General features: G+C 49.2%; 2 protein-coding genes across 3 annotated transcripts; one reads left to right on the top strand and one right to left on the bottom strand.

The window, feature by feature from the left end:
- Nucleotides 1-3,515: 3,515 nt before the first annotated feature.
- Nucleotides 3,516-9,451, bottom strand: LOC101608225 (glutathione S-transferase kappa 1). 2 transcript variants are annotated; one of them, XM_045161115.1, is made up of 8 exons: nucleotides 9,308-9,451; nucleotides 8,908-8,989; nucleotides 8,591-8,719; nucleotides 8,368-8,468; nucleotides 8,199-8,234; nucleotides 5,531-5,647; nucleotides 5,065-5,158; nucleotides 3,516-4,751 (listed from the first exon to the last, which is right to left on the bottom strand). In XM_045161115.1, exons 1-8 carry the CDS (start codon nucleotides 9,377-9,379, stop codon nucleotides 4,702-4,704), a joined length of 681 nt encoding a protein of 226 aa, XP_045017050.1. In that variant the 5' UTR covers nucleotides 9,380-9,451; the 3' UTR covers nucleotides 3,516-4,701. The 2 variants fall into 2 exon arrangements, with proteins under 2 accessions (XP_045017050.1, XP_045017051.1); XM_045161116.1 differs by lacking the exon at nucleotides 8,199-8,234.
- Nucleotides 9,452-9,619: 168 nt separating this feature from the next.
- LOC101610829 (glutathione S-transferase kappa 1-like) lies at nucleotides 9,620-13,812 on the top strand. The gene is made up of 8 exons (XM_045160667.1): nucleotides 9,620-9,793; nucleotides 10,112-10,193; nucleotides 10,382-10,507; nucleotides 10,634-10,734; nucleotides 10,857-10,892; nucleotides 12,561-12,677; nucleotides 13,055-13,148; nucleotides 13,464-13,812. The coding sequence occupies exons 1-8, from the start codon at nucleotides 9,722-9,724 to the stop codon at nucleotides 13,511-13,513; spliced, it is 678 nt and encodes a 225-aa protein (XP_045016602.1). The 5' UTR covers nucleotides 9,620-9,721; the 3' UTR covers nucleotides 13,514-13,812.
- Nucleotides 13,813-15,979: the final 2,167 nt, after the last annotated feature.

Raw genomic sequence — 15,979 nt, 5'->3', positions numbered from 1 at the left:
AAAGAGAGAGAGGAGAAGGAATGACTGTGTCAGGGCCTTTAGCCACTGCAAAGTCTAGATGCATGTGCCATCTTGTGCATCTGGCTTAAGTGGGTATTGGGGAATTGGACCTGGGTCCTTAGGCTTCACAGTCAAGCACTTTAACCACGCCCTGCTTACACTTCAGTTTAAATTGAGAACTTTAATATATGAACCTATTGCAATATTGGTCATAGTCCCATTGGGTTATACTCTTATGTCCCCCTCCCCAGCCCCATTCCAGAAGAGTTCTCTTCTCTGGGGTTATCAGTAATCACTGTGGGGCCATGAATGCACCAGTCAGATTCTGTGGGGAAGCACAATGCTTCCTCTGAAGAGATGGTGGTAGACACTGAGACTTAAAACATCAATATTTTTTTAAATAATTTTTTTATTGACAACTTCCATAATTGTAGTCAATAGCCCATGGTAATTCCCTCCCTCCCCCACTTTCCCCTTTGAAACTCCACTCTCCATCATATCCCCTCTCAATCAGTCTGCCTTTTATTTTTACTTTTCCAAATTATTATTATTATTATTTAGTTTTTGAGGTAGGGTCTCACTCTAGCCCAGGCTGACCTGGAATTCACTATGGAGTCTCAGGGTGGCCTCGAACTCATGGCAATCCTCCTACCTCTGCCTCCCAAGTGCTGGGATTAAAGGCATGCGCCACGATGCTTGGCTCCCAAATTTTTATTAACAACTTCCATGATTATAAAAAATACCCCATGGTAATACCCTCCTCACCCCACTTTCCCCTTTGAAACTCCACCCTCCATCATATCCCCTCCCCATCTCAATCAGTCTCTCTTTTAATTTTGATGTCATGATCTTTTCCTCCTCTTATGAGGGTCTTGTGAAGGTAGTGTCAGGCACTGTGAGGCCATGGATATCCAGGCCATTTTGTGTCTGGAGGGAGCACTTTGTATGGAGTCCTGCCCTTCCTTTGGCTCTTACATTCTTCCCGCCACCTCTTCCGCATTAGACCCTGAGCCTTGGAAGTTGTGATAGAGATATTGCAGTACTGAGTACTGTGATCACTTCTTTCCAGCACCATGATACCTTCTGAGTCATCCCAAGGTCATTGCCATCTGAAAGACAAGATTCTCTACCAAAAGTGAGAGTAGCATTAATATAAGGGTATGAACATTAATAGTTCTTACTGGGCAGTTTGATAAGCATAGTATACACATTTAGCCAGACAGCAGCAGATGTTACACCCCTAGGGTTCCTCTCTTTTATTTCGATGTCATCATCTTTTCCTCCTATTATGATGTTCTGGTACTAGGTAGTATCAGGCACTGTGAGGTCATGGAAGTCCAGGACATTTTGTATCTGTAGGAGCACGTTGTAAGGAGTCCTACCCTTCTTTGGTTCTTACATTCTTTCTGCCACCTCTTCCGCAATGGACCCTGAGCCTTGGAAGATGTGATAGAGATATTTCAGTGCTGGGATTAAAGGCGTGCACCACCTCGCCTGGCCATCACTATTTTTTTAAAAATATTTTTATTTATTTGATGGGAGGAGAATATGTGTGCATCAGGGCCTCCAACTCCAGACACACTTCATCCATTTGGCTTCACATGGGTACTGAGGAATCAAACCCAGGCCATCAGGCTTTGCAAGCAAGTTCCCTTAACCACTGAGTCATCTATCTTATCATGCTTTTGAAAAACCTATTTATATTTATTTTCAAGCAGAAAGAATGGGTTACTATAAATGAACACCAGATGCATGTGCCACTTTGTGCGTCTGGCTTTGTTTGGGTAATGAGGAATTGAACACAGGAAATCAGGCTTTGCACACAAGTGCCTTTAACCACTGGGCAATTTCTCCAGCCCATCACTTTTTTTTTTTTTTTTTTTTTTTTTTGGTTTTTCGAGGTAGGGTCTCACCCTAGCCCAGGCTGACCTGGAATTCACTCTGTATTCTCAGGGTGGCCTCGAACTCATGGAAATTCTCCTACCTCTGCCTCCCTAGTGCTGGGATTAAAGGCATGTGTGCCACCACGCCCGGCTGTTTTGTTTTTAAATATAAACAATAATGCAGAGATAAGCACCTGTTATAGTTACCTTTGTGTTGCTGGGACAAAACACTTGTCCAAAAGCAGTTGACAAACAGTCCATTTTGGTTTATAGTCTTGAGGGGGGACGATAGAACTTTGCTGGGAACTGTTATTTTGCCACTGTCCTGGGAACTTGAACAGAGTCGAATTCTAAAGTAATGGACTGGTGTGTATGACAGAACAGAAAGTTTTGATATAATAAAGTTTGCCATGGGAAAAAAATGTGAACAGGTTTTGGAACTCAGGAGATTGAATTACTTCTTTTTGAACTGGGTTTTTCTATGCCATTACGTGTAAGAAGTATTTAACTTGTATTTTGATTTTACAGTTCACTGTTTAGTCGTGCGTCTCATATGAGACTTTGGATTTTTGCATTGTGTTGGGATTGGCAGAGACCATGAGGACTGTTAAAAGTTGGGCAGAATGCCTTCTGCATTACGAGATGGTTGTGAGTTTGTGAGGATCAGGGAAGGAATGTGGTCACTTGAATGTAAAATGTCCCCTATATCTTTGTGTTTATGATTAAGCCTCATACTTCTCAATTGGTGGCAACTTGGGAGGTGGTGAGTTACTGGGAGCAGACCATGATGCTTATTAGCCCAGCTACAAACCCAAATAAATGTGGTGGATTCCTGACCATGCCATGCAGTTCCCACCATGTTGAAACATCCCTATGAACCTGTCCACCTGAAATAAGCCATTTCCTCCCATAAGCTGCTCTGGTCAGGTGTTTTGCCCTAGCAATGAGAAGTTAGGTAAGGAAGGGTCATGGAAAAAGGGAGAGAGGAAGAAGAGAGAAAGTGACAAGGGACAAAAGAGGAAAACAGTTGATTTGGCTAACTGATCCACTCAGTGGTACTAGACCCATTGCTGGAGCTGGGAAACAAGTCAGAACCATACCCAAACACAAGCCCACTCTACAATATCAAGCTACCATCAATCACGGGGTATAAGAGGGCCTACATCTATCAAACTGTCTATCAAAAAAGTAAGTGTTATCTCAATTTTCCGGGTGCTAACTTACTCTCCGTTGGAGAATCTGCTTCTCTTTTTGAGATAGATGCAGATCCTAAGGAGAGAGCTGCCCCAACATACCTCAAAAGGGGCCCAACTGAAACTAAGGACAACTGGCAAAACAAGCAAGGGTGATGTTTTCCTGTGAACCGGATACCAGCACAAAGGGGAAGGAGACCAATGCAGAGAAAAATCAACTCCTACCAAATCAGAGAGCCAGGGCCTCAGAGGCCCCCAACACCTCAGCACTGAAGCAGACCAAAAATGAACCCAACATGGCTCAGGGAAATTTTGCGGAAGAGGGGGCGGAAAGAATGTCAGAGTCACATGTTGGGTCATGATTTGCAGAGACATTTAGCATACCAATAACTGGGGGCTAACTCCACAATGCACGACCCATGTACATCAACAAGGAGGGTCCAATGGGAGGGGGTAGATCACAGATGAGCCTAAACAATGGTACCAAACTGCCTGTATTTACTGAAAAGAAAACTAATAAATTAAATTAAAGAAAAAAAGAGGAAAACAGGCACAAGAAAAGAGCCAGGAACAAAGAGAATCTATCAAAGTCCTTTGGAACTACTGAGGGCTCTGTTTCTGGATCCTACCAGGTGTCAGGTGTGGTCTCAGCTTCAGACGACAGTCTTCCCACAGAAGTGTGCCACCAAACCTCCCAGGCTTCTGGTGACCGCGCAGGAGGCACAAGCAGCAGCAGGGGCTATGAGCAAATAACAGGGGGTGGGGGTGGGGGGTGGGGGGGGATGGGAAAGCCAAGGGTACTTTGGAGAGAAATGGGGTACTTCCAGGCTGGGGACAGAGGTCCAGAGCGTTGTCTGGATCTGCATGGGGCATTAGGGGAGGAAACCCTGAAGGGGTGAGCTACTTCCTCAGGTCATGGCAAGGTCAGCTGTCGTCCAGAACTGCCTCGCTCTGCTTCCATTGGTCTGTGGAACAGGGCTCAGGTTCAGTATCTATCTGAGCAGAGGTTGGGATATTCCTTGGTTCCTTCCAATCTTCACACCTACAAGGCTTTGGATCTCACACATTCCCGGTCACTGTCACCGTGGCTTGGCACAGATAGTCAATGAGAAGTGAGTCAGTTGCAAAGTGCGTGGAGCTTAAATTTCAGTCCCTGACAGAGACAGGCTGGTTTCCTGGGTAAGAGAAAGAGCACTGTTTCTGGCACCTGGCACACTGCTGCCCTACAGTGACCTGCACTGGGGGCTCTTCTTGCCTGATTTCTAGACAGACAGGGACAAGAAGATGCCAATGTCATCAGGGTAAATGTAGACCCAGCACTGTTTTGACTAGTGACATCCGAATTATTTTGAGGCAAAGCACAAGTTAGTGCTTTCCCGAAGGCACTCCCGAGGCACAGGAATACAAGCACCTAAGCTAAGTATAGAGCCCTCACACAACGTGTGCCCCAGCATTCCTGGGGTTACACAGAAGACACACAGAGCCACAAAGGATACCATCAGGTAAAGAAACCAAAGTTCCAGTGCTTCAAGAGGAGGAGGAGGAGGAGGAAGAAGAGGAGGAAGAGGAGGGGTTAAACAGGTGACCTGGCTGGAGATAACAAGGTTTGCTTCCCCAGGTCATTCTTAAAGTCTGGCATTCACAGTTGGGGGCACGGGACCCATCCACTTCTCTCCTGGATGAAGAAACCAACAGAAGTGAATACAATGGTTTCAGCAGCAGGGGATGGTCCCAGAGGGCCTCAGCACTTTCCTGGTGAAAACATGCTTGGCTTCAAGGTCTAGAAAGTTCCCCTTTATCCTAGGGGGAGGAAGACTCTCTCCTCCACCCCAACCGTGGACAGCATTGCCTGTACAAGGTTTCCTTATTGGAAGTGTCAGGAAGGTATTTGCTCTGATCCCTTCCTTCTGGCTATGTGATATAATGGGTGGGGGGGTGGGGGTGGGGAGGCTGAGGCCAAAGGCTTTGATTGAAATCCTGGAACTTACCCAGCAGGTGAGCCAGCAACTCCAAACGGTCAGAGCCAAATAACATGTGGGTTTGGCCATCCATGTGGACCACAGTGACGGGCACCCCAAAGGCCTGGCGGAAGCAGTTAGAGGTGTAGGAGGAAGGTGACAGTTAGGGCTTATGATGCTGGCGGGTTTTCAGGTAACACAGAGGCAAAGCAAGCAGAGGTTTGTCTAGAGGCTCCTCAGTCCCAGCACCGCCCCCGATTCCTCCCCGGCACAGAGGCCATGCTTCCCCTGTCTTTAGCACCATCTACCTCCTTCTCTACCTCTCTTGGGCTCAGGGAGAAGAATGCAGCAGAGGAGGGGTTTCTGAGATGTGGGAGGACTTATGAAGGGGAAGCCGTTCCTTTATGCTGTTGTTTTTTGGACAATACATGAAGACCCATGGCGAGACTGCGATCTACCTTCAGACCGCGCTCTGGAACACGCATGCAGCCCTCACCCCGTATTTGCAGGCTGCCTCGGTGGTCTCTCTGAGCTGGTTCTTCACTGGTGCTGTGGAGATCTTCTCCAGAAGGCCTCGAGCTTGCTCTGCAGCCAAACCTGCCTTTTCTGCAGCCTGGGAAGATGTCAGGTCTATTTTGAGGGGTGGGAGAGCAGGAGAAACCTGCCCTTTCCCTTCTCTGCACTCATGGTTTCCTGCCTGGGCCATGCCCACTTGCAGGCAGGGGCTACCTCTGCCAAGACTGTCTCCTTTCCCCATAGTCTTGAGCTGAACGCAAAGAGCAGGGGGCATGGAGTCAGCCCCGACAGTGAACACCAGAGGGCTGGTATCTAAGTCCCATGGATCACTGATGATTCTGGAACGGGCTTATGGCAAAGGTTTCTGGGTGGGATGGTTGTTAAAAACTTGGAATGACTGGGCTGGAGAGATGGATCAGCAGTTAAGGTGCTAGCTTTCAAAGTGTGATGGCCTGGGATCCACTCCCTAGTACCCAGGTAAAGCCAGATGACAAAGTGGCACATGTATTTGCAGTTCGTGTGCAGTGGCAAAAGGCTCCAGTGAGCACATATAACCTCCCCCTTTTCTCTGTGCTTGCAAATAAATAAATATTGAAAAAAATTGGAATTAGAGGTTCTTTAATCTCCCAAAGAGCTTTGAAAATTCCCAGTGTGAAGGCCATACACTAGAGAATCACATGAGCCTCTCTGGAGTGACACTGAGTGCTCTGTGTGATGTTAGAATACTGCTCAGGCCGAGAAGCCCTGCAGATAGACCTCCAGAGTCATTGTCTTCCTCAGATTCAAGTTGTGTTTTACCCCCAATAGTCAACAATAAGGGAACGGATCAATGAACAGAAAAAGGCCACTGGATGGAAGGCTACGTAGAAACAAAGAACTACAGGCTCAAAAAGTTGAAAGTGGCTGATTAAAAAGATTGATAAGTATTAAGTGAGCAGGAGACTAAAGGTAAGTACATATTTTTCAGGAAATAGATTTAGACACTAGGAATGTTTAAGTTGTTCTTTGCACATTTAACTTATGTGACTTGCCATTTCATATATTAAATATTAGTAGATCTCAACTATCTTTATTCTGTAACTTGGAATAGATGGTTTTGAGGAGAGTGAGGAGATTGCTCAGAGGTTACAGGCACTTGCTTACAAAACCTGCCAACCCACGCCCAGATGCAATTGCTTAGATATCCGTATAAAGGTGGACAGACATTCATTTGCAGTGACACCCACACATGTGGAAATGTACAAGTAAGGTTTTAAGTAAAATTGCCTTGAATTTCTTGACTTAATACAAAGGACATCTTAGTTTTATAGCCCTCAACCATGTCTGCAATGCATTTTAACGTTCTGAGTACTTTGATTAGTTTCTGTTCAAATCTGTCACTTGCCACTTATCTTTTTGTTTCCTTTTATTTATTTTTTGTTTTGTTTTTTTTAAAATATATTTTATTTATTTATGAGGGCTGGAGAGATGGCTTAGCGGTTAAGTGCTTGCCTGTGAAGTCTAAGGACCCTGGTTCGAGGCTAGATTCTCTAGGACCCGCATTAGCCAGATGCACAAGGGGGCACATGCGTCTGGAGTTTGTTTGCAGTGGTTGGAGGCCCTGGCGCACCCATTCTCTCTCTCTACCTCTGCCTCTTTCTCTCTCTGTCGCTCTCAAATAAATAAAATAACAAAAAAATTATTTTATTTATTTATGAGAGAGAGACAGTGAGAGAGAGAATGGGTGCACCAGGGCCTCTAGCCACTGCCAAAGAACTTAAGAAGCAGGTGCCCCTTTGTGCATCTCGCTTCACATGGGTACCGGGCAGTTGAACTGGGGTCCTTAGGCTTTGCAGGCAAGCACCTTAGCTAATGAGCCATCTCTCCAGCCCTAGTTTTTGTTTTTTACCAAGGTAAGGTCTCACTATAGCCCTGGCTGACCTGGAATTCACCATGGATTCTCAGAGGGGCTTCCAACTCACAGCAATCCTCCTGCCTCTGGGATTAAAGGTGTGCACCACCATGCCCACTTCCTTCTAAATTTTTCTGTGTCCCTTTACATGTGTATGTGTGTGGGTGCAAGAGAGGGCTCTTGCTGCTGAAAATAAGCACCAGACCCATGCAGTACTTTTTGTGTTTGGCTTTACATGAGTGCTGGGAATTGAACTTGGGCTGGCCGACTTTGCAAGTAAACACCTTAAACAGGAAGTCATCTCCCAGAATCTTCTTGTTATTTTCAAGACTCTCTGTAAGTCTTCTGCTTCTACTATGAATATATTGCTGAGGTTTGTGTGAAGAGTTTCTGCAGGCCTGTGAATGTCCCATCCTTCCATGGAGGGTTCAAACATTCATCTCACTTGAATGGTTTTTCATCAAATGCATCTTATCAACATGGTGCCCACTTTGCATGGCTCTTGCAACCATATAGATGATGGTGCTAGGGATTGAACTCAAGGCCTCCGTGTACAGGCTAAGCATGCGCTATGTCTACCGCTGGAGCTGGACCCCTAGCAACTGACGCACTCTTAGAACTCCTTGGTTATAACATAACCGTAATGTGTCCCCTCAAACACAGACATGCTTTCTCTGTCACTATGGACTTTGCCCTGTGACTGCTCTGGGCCTCAGGTTCCTGGGTAACAGGATGGGGGAAGGGACTGTTCACTCACAGCCAGGATGCTCCCGGGCTCCGTGATGTCTTCATCCTGAGAAGAAGAAGGCATCAGCAGGAAGGGAGTGGCAAGGGCAGGAGAATGGCCTGGAGCTGGCCAGGGAAGGGGCAGAAGGTCCTTCAGCTACCCACCTGTGCCCTGAGTGGGTTCCCAGCCCAGTCCTTACCCGGGACCAGACGCGCATCCACAGCTCCCTGGACACCTTCTCTAGCATCTCTGGCTGCTCCATGTTCACAGCGGTGAGGAAGCGCATGGCAGATACACTTCCTGTGGGGGCAGGGCGCCCACAGGTGGCCTTGCTCTGATTGCTGGCTTTCCCACCCCTGCATACTTCACGAGTTCACCTCCCAAGCAAACCTCCCCTTTCTACTGCTTCCCACCCTCCTTACCTTTGCCAAGAATGGTAGCAAAGAAATCCTTGGGCATATGGATGGGAACCTGGAAATGCTGCTTCAGGAGTCGAAGGTCACTGGCCATGTACTGGGCTTTGCGAGGAACCAGAGCTGGTGCTTTGTTCCCTAGCAATAGAGAGGTCCACACCGAGTTAGAGACTTAAGGGTCAGTGGCAGGCTTGAAGGAGCCCTCTCTGGGTGTTGGCAACTTGTTAATATAGAACTTTAGTACAGGACAGCAGCCCCCGCAGGCCGCAGAATTGTGCCATCCAGGAACCCTTCTCACTCTGAACCCAGGACTTCGCCCTTCTTACCGCTGTCTTTCATGATCCCAGAAATGAGGCAGGGCCGCAACTGCAGCTGGACGTTCCAGAGGTGCTGGTACCTGCATAGGACCTACAGGTGCAGAGGGAAGGAGGACGCGCCCATAAGGGAAAGCAGCCAGCCACCCCAGGGCTGCGCAGCGCGGCTGTAATCACAGCACCCGAACTGTGTGGTTTAAAGGGACAAAACTTTCTGTCTCTGCTGGAGATCGATCTCAGAATACTTTGTCCCGTGGACGCGCCCCATCCTGCACTGCACCCCCGGCCCTTCAACTCGACACCCGAGGGCCCAGGGGTGAGCATGGACTCCTAGTCAAAGCACACCGTGACCTTCAGCCCGGAACTGCCCTAGTCCCGCAGGCCGCGGCCGAGGCGGCTCCCCGGGCGTCACCTCGAAGCCCAGCCAGGAGTAGGGGGACAGCACGTCGTAGAAGAGCTCCAGGGTGCGCGGGACGGGCCCCATGCTGGGCGCGGGTGCAAGACAGCGCCGGGGCGCGGGCGGGCCAGCGGCAGTTGTAGCTGCGCGTCCAGCGGTCCAGGCCGCTCCAGCCGAGGTGGGCCCGCCCACAGCCGCAGAGGGCCGCTCGGGAGACCACGCCCCCGGGGGAGGATCCAGGGAGAGTCTCCGCCACGCCCCCGGGGGAGGATCCAGGGAGCGTCTCCGCCACGCCCCCGGGGCGGGCCCAGGAGAGTCTCCAGGAGGGCTCTCAGAAGCTGCCCGCTGTGCGGTGGACCGTCCCTCCTCCTTGGCAGCTGCGGGTGCTGCACAACCGACGCTGCTGCCGCTGGCCCGCCCGCGCCCAGCATGGGGCCCGTCCCGCGCACCCTGGAGCTCTTCTACGACGTGCTGTCCCCCTACTCCTGGCTGGGCTTCGAGGTGACGCCCGGGGAACCCCCTCGGCCGCGGCCTGCGGGACTAGGGCAGTTCCGGGCTGAAGGTCACGGTGTGCTTTGACTAGGAGTCCATGCTCACCCCTGGGCCCTCGGGTGTCGAGTTGAAGGGCCGGGGGTGCAGTGCAGGATGGGGCGCGTCCACGGGACAAAGTATTCTGAGATCGATTTCCAGCAGAGACAGAAAGTTTTGTCCCTTTAAACCACACAGTTCGGGTGCGGTGATTACAGCCGCGCTGCGCAGCCCTGGGGTGGCTGGCTGCTTTCCCTTATGGGCGCGTCCTCCTTCCCTCTGCACCTGTAGGTCCTATGCAGGTACCAGCACCTCTGGAACGTCCAGCTGCAGTTGCGGCCCTGCCTCTTTAAGGAGATCTTGAAAGAAAGTGGTAGGAACAGACAAGTTCTGGTTCGGGACAAAGACGGCTCCTGGCAGGCTGACTTCTGCGGCCTGCGGGGGGCTGCTGTCCTGTACTAAAGTTGTACATTAACAAGTTGCCAACCCCGAGGGAGGGCTCCTTCAAGCCTGCCACTGACCCTCCAGTCTCTCGCTCCGTGTTGATCTCTCCATTGCCAGGAAACAAACCGCCCCTGGTTCCTCGCAAAGCCCAGTACATGGCCAGTGACCTTCGACTCCTGAAACAGCATTTCCAGGTTCCCATCCACATGCCCAAGGATTTCTTTCCTACCGTTCTTCGCAAAGGTTAAGACAGTGGGAAGCAGTAGAAAGGGGAGGTTTGCTTGGGAGGTGAACGCGTGAAGCATGCATGCAGGGGTGGGAAAGCCAGCAATCAGAGTAAGGCCACCTGTGGGCGCCCTGCCCCCACAGGAAGTGTATCTGCCATGCACTTCCTCACCGCTGTGAACATGGAGCAGCCAGAGATGCTAGAGAAGGTGTCCAGGGAGCTGTGGATGCGCATCTGGTCCCGGGTAAGGACTGGGCTGGGAACCCACTCAGGGCACAGGTGGGTAGCTGAAGGACCTTCTGCCCCTTCCCTGGCCATTCCACTGTCCTTGCCACTCCCTTCCTGCTGATGCCTTCTTCTTCTCAGGATGAAGACATCACGGAGCCCGGGAGCATCCTGGCTGTGAGTGTCCAGTCCCTTCCCCATCCTGTTACCCAGGAACCTGAGGCCCAGAGCAGTCACAGGGCAAAGTCCATAGTGACAGAGAAAGCATGTCTGTGTTTGAGGGGACACTTTACAGTTATGTTGGAACCAAGGATTTTAAAGAGTGCCTCAGTTGCTAGGGCTCGAATTTCAGCTCCAGCGGTAGACATAGCGCATGCTTAGCCTGTACACGGAGGCCTTGAGTTCAATCCCTAGCACCATCATCTATATGGTTGCAAGAGCCATGCAAAGTAGGCACCATGTTGATAAGATGAATTTGATGAAAGTCCATTCAAGAGAAATGAATGTTTGAACCCTCCATGGAAAGATGGGACATTCACAGGCCTGCAGAAACTCTTCACACAAACCTCAGCAATGTATTCATAGTAGAAGCAGAAGACTTACAGAGAGTCTTGAAAATAACAAGAAGATTCTGGGAGATGACTTCCTGTTTAAGGTGCTTACTTGCAAAGTCAGCCAGCCCAAGTTCAATTCCCAGCACTCATGTAAAGCCAAACACAAAAAGTACTGCATGGGTCTGGTGCTTATTTTCAGCAGCAAGAGCCCTCTCTTGCACCCACACACATACACATGTAAAGGGACACAGAAAAATTTAGAAGGAAGCGGGCATGGTGGTGCACACCTTTAATCCCAGAGGCAGGAGGATTGCTGTGAGTTGGAAGCCCCTCTGAGAATCCATGGTGAATTCCAGGTCAGCCAGGGCTATAGTGAGTCCTTACCTTGGTAAACAACAAAAACTAGGGCTGGAGAGATGGCTCATTAGCTAAGGTGCTTGCCTGCAAAGCCTAAGGACCCCAGTTCAAGTGCCCGGTACCCATGTGAAGCGAGATGCACAAAGGGGCACCTGCTTCTTAAGTTCTTTGGCAGTGACTGGAGCCCCTGGCACACCCATTATTTATCCCTCTCTCATAAATAAGTAAATAAAATGTATTAAGTAAAACAAAACAAAAAATAAAAGGAAGCAGAAAGATAAGTAACAAGTGACAGATTTGAACAGAAACTAATCAAAGTACTCAGCACATTAAAATGCATGCCAGACATGGTTGAGGGCTATAAAAATAAGATGTCCTTTGGATTAAATCCTTACTTATATATTTCCACATGTGTGGGTGTCACTGCAAATGAATGTCTGTCCACCTTTATACAGATATCTAAGCAATTGCATCTGGGCGTGGGTTGGCAGGTTTTGTAAGCAAGTGCCTGTAACCTCTGAGCAATCTCCTCACTCTCCTCAAAACCATTTATTTCTTCCAAGTTACAGAATAAAGATAGTTGAGATCTACTAATATTTAATATATGAAATGGCAACTCATCTAAGTTAAATGTGCAAAGAACCACTTAAGCATATCTACTGTCTAAATCTATTTCCTGAAAAATATGTATTTACCTTTAGTCTCCTGTTCACTTAATACTTATCAATCTTTTTAATCAGCCACTTTCAACTTTTTGAGCCTGCAGTTCTTTTGCGTTCAGCTCAAGACTTTGGGGAAAGGAGACAGTCTTGACAGAGGTGGCCCCTGCCTGCAGATGGGCATGGTCCAGGCAGGAAACCATGAGTGCAGAGAAGGGAAAGGGCAGGTTTCTCCTGCTCTCCCACCCCTCAAAATAGACCTGACATCTTCCCAGGCTGCAGAAAAGGCAGGTTTGGCTGCAGAGCAAGCTCGAGGCCTTCTGGAGAAGATCTCCACAGCACCGGTGAAGAACCAGCTCCGAGAGACCATCGAGGCAGCCTGCAAATATGGGGTGAGGGCTGCATGCGTGTTCCAGAGCACGGTCTGAAGGTAGATCGCAGTCTCGCCACGGGTCTTCATGTATTGTCCAAAAAACAACAACAACAGCATAAAGGAACGGCTTCCCCTTCATAAGTCCTCCCACATCTCAGAAAACCCTCCTCTGCTGCATTCTTCTCCCTGAGCCCAAGAGAGGTAGAGAAGGAGGTAGATGGTGCTAAAGACAGGGGAAGCATGGCCTCTGTGCCGGGGAAGCGGGGGCGGTGCTGGGACTGAGGAGCCTCTAGACAAACATCTCTGCTTGCTTTGCCTCTGTGTTACCTGAAAACCCACCAGCATCATAAGCCCTAACTGTCACCTTCCTCCTACACCTCTAACTGCTTCCGCCAGGCCTTTGGGGTGCCCGTCACTGTGGTCCACATGGATGGCCAAACCCACATGTTGTTTGGCTCTGACCGTTTGGAGTTGCTGGCTCACCTGCTGGGTAAGTTCCAAGATTTCAATCTAAGCCTTTGGCCTCAACCTTCCCCCACTACCACCCATTATATCACATAGCCAGAAGGAAGGGATCAGAGCAAATACATTCCTGACACTTCCAATAAGGAAACCTTGTACAGGCAATGCTGTCCACAGTTGGGGTGGAGGAGAGGGTCTTCCTCTCCCTAGGATAAAGGGGGTCTTTCTAGAACTTGATGCCAATTTTGTCTGTACTGGGAAGTTCCTGGAGCTCTCTGGGGCCATTCCCTGTTGCCAGCACACCCGAGACCATTTATTTACTTCTGTTGGTTTCATCATCCAGGAGAGAAGTGGATGGGTCCAGCCCCTCCAGGTGTAAGTGCCCAGATTTAGATTGAGGGGAGGAAGCGGACTGTTGGTTTCAACAACCAGGCCATCTGTTTATGCCCTTGTTCCTCTTCCTTCTTCTCTTCCTCCTCCGGTGGAGGTGGAGCGCTGGAACTTGGGTGTCTCCATCTGGTGAGATTCCCTTGTTGGCCTTAGGACTGTTACCGTCCATGTAAGCCGAGGAATGCTGGGGATGCGGGAGGGGGATGCAGCAGCTGTCCACTTCTTCTGTGTCTCACGACTGCCTTTGGCCAAGCCCTAAATTGTGCTTTTCCTCAAAATAAACCTGATGCCGCTAGTCAAAATTTCTGGGTCTGCACATGACCTGATGGTGTTGATGTCCTTATTTCCCTGTCTGTCTAGAGACTGGGCAAGAAGAGCCCTCCACACCCACTCCAGGACACTGTGGGGCAGCCATGTCAGGTGCAGGAAACAGTCCTCTTTCTCTTACTCAGGAAACCCGCTTGTCTCTATCAGGGCCTGAAAATTAAGCTCCATGCACGTTGCAACTGCCTAACTTCTCATTTACTATCTGGGCCAAGCCATGGTGGCATAGTAAGAGTAAGACTGGAGGTTTCTTAGGAGTAAAGAGTGAAAGAACCAAGGCATAGTCTACGGTGGTTCCAGTTAAGATGGAGGCATAGGAGCCATGCTGAAGAAATCTGCAGAATAAAGAGGCAAGTTCCTGTGCAATACACCTCTCTTCCCCCGCAAAAAAAAAAAAAAAAAAAAAAAAAAAAAATCAAGGTCTGTTAATTTCTAACCCAGGAGTACCCATCAGAGGAACAGCAGGTAGCAGGGGTTCCAGAAACCACTGAGACTGAATTCTGCTGCAGCCAACCAACCCTCAGTAGCAGGGTCGGCACGGAAACGCGGCTGGCTGGCTAGCATACCCGACTGGGGCAATCCCTGCTTGATGTGGCATGAGCAGTCTGTAAGAGAGTGCATCATTGCCATGGTCAGTTGAGGGGGGACAAAAGACAAAGTGGGGCAGGGCTGTGAGCATGGGAAACTGCGTGGGAGCCAGTGGTCACCACTAGAGTGGAGAGGGCACGGGGAAGGGAAGCACCTAGGGCGTGCGGGACAAAATGTAAAGCCGCGGATAACCGCCAGCCTTGGGGAGGAAAAGAGGGAGTTGGGAAGCAGCAGGGGCAGGGCACCCAACCCCAGGTGAGTGTCCTCCCCTGCGCTTACCAGGCCCAACAACTTCTGCAACCTGGGAGGGAGCCAACACCCTAAAGAGGAACACGCATCTATACAGGCCTGTGCTACCGTACGTACTTATCACCCACAGCTCCCTGGGCATGATTGCACAAAGGCCAGGCACTGGGCAGAGCTGAGCGGTCAAGCCCAAGGTTGTGTCCTCCCCTGTGGATCTAGCAATCGCTGTGAGCAGGGAGCATCAACATTATCTCAGCACAGAGCATGTTTTTGGCAGGCCTGCAGCATCTGCCTTGGGCCCCACAGGGTCCTAGTGCCCATTGTACTCCGAAGTCCCCAAGCACTGAATGACTGGGAGAACAGAGCCCTGATTGGATAGCATCTGGCCCAAGCAAGGTAGGGCCACACCCAGAGCCAGCTGGAGGCTGCACACGCAAGGGGCACACTGCTCAGATTCTAGTGTGCTCAGCCCAATCTAGTGGACCCTTTTCACTTCCCCTTAATCAAAGTTGACCAGGCTGTGCAACACAAGTGTCACAATAGATACAAGTACTTCACTCTCAGCAGAACGAGAGGTTGATCTAAAGACGGGCAAACTCCGGCGCAATACCAACTCAATGCATCCAGACAAGTGCTTCCCCCACCCAGTCCCATAAAGGAAGCCTCCAGTGAGAATTGAGAACATACTCCAGACAAGAATCCCAAAGTGAAAGCATGATAAGCCCATTCAACAAACTTAATGAGGCCGTGAACAAACAGAAGCATAAAATGGAAAAGAAGCAACAAAAGTGTGAGACTCAAGAATGAAATGGAAGAGAGCCAACAGCAACAAAATGTTTTCAACAGTTGCCTCAACAAAACTGAAGAGAGTCACATAGATCTTAACGGAGAAATGAACTGAAGGCGTGTCAACAAAACTCAGCAGTCAGTGGAATAATCTTAATGAGGACGTGGCCAAATGCAGGAATGAAACCCAAGAAACAAGGCTCTCGTGGAGCTCAATAAACAGATGGAAATGTAGAGAAAAACACAAGGGAGAACAAAAATGAAAAAAGCCCTTTTTAAAAGACATCCCCCCCTAGAAAACCTCACCAACAGAATAGATCATGTGGAGGGCAGAATTTCAGAACTCAAAGACAAGACAGAGGAAATTAACCAGAAGTCCAAACATTTTTAATTCAAGAAAAGTGTGAAGAGAATATGAGAGAATTGGGGGACACCTTAAAAATAACAAATATCTGGACCATATACATACAAGAATGGGAAGAAATACAGGCCGATGGCATAGAGGACATCTTCAACAAAATTATT

The sequence above is a fragment of the Jaculus jaculus genome, chromosome 10, assembly GCF_020740685.1.
Source record: "Jaculus jaculus isolate mJacJac1 chromosome 10, mJacJac1.mat.Y.cur, whole genome shotgun sequence".
NCBI lineage: Eukaryota > Metazoa > Chordata > Mammalia > Rodentia > Dipodidae > Jaculus > Jaculus jaculus.
The sequence above is the reverse complement of the archived record's forward strand: the minus strand, read 5'-3'. Positions and strand labels throughout refer to the sequence as shown.

What these genes read in the sequence shown, in the direction of transcription:
- LOC101608225 (XM_045161115.1), bottom strand. Translation starts at nt 9,379, where the DNA reads ATGGGGCCCGTCCCGCGCACCCTGGAGCTCTTCTACGACGTGCTGTCC. An exon ending in TGGGATCATGAAAGACAGCG is followed by an intron (nt 8,720 to 8,907) that starts GTAAGAAGGGCG and finishes CTCTATTGCTAG; the next exon opens with GGAACAAAGCACCAGCTCTG. An exon ending in GTTGCTGGCTCACCTGCTGG is followed by an intron (nt 4,752 to 5,064) that starts GTAAGTTCCAGG and finishes TTCTTCATCCAG; the next exon opens with GAGAGAAGTGGATGGGTCCC.
- LOC101610829 (XM_045160667.1), top strand. Translation starts at nt 9,722, where the DNA reads ATGGGGCCCGTCCCGCGCACCCTGGAGCTCTTCTACGACGTGCTGTCC. An exon ending in GGATGCGCATCTGGTCCCGG is followed by an intron (nt 10,735 to 10,856) that starts GTAAGGACTGGG and finishes TCTTCTTCTCAG; the next exon opens with GATGAAGACATCACGGAGCC. An exon ending in AGGCAGCCTGCAAATATGGG is followed by an intron (nt 12,678 to 13,054) that starts GTGAGGGCTGCA and finishes TGCTTCCGCCAG; the next exon opens with GCCTTTGGGGTGCCCGTCAC.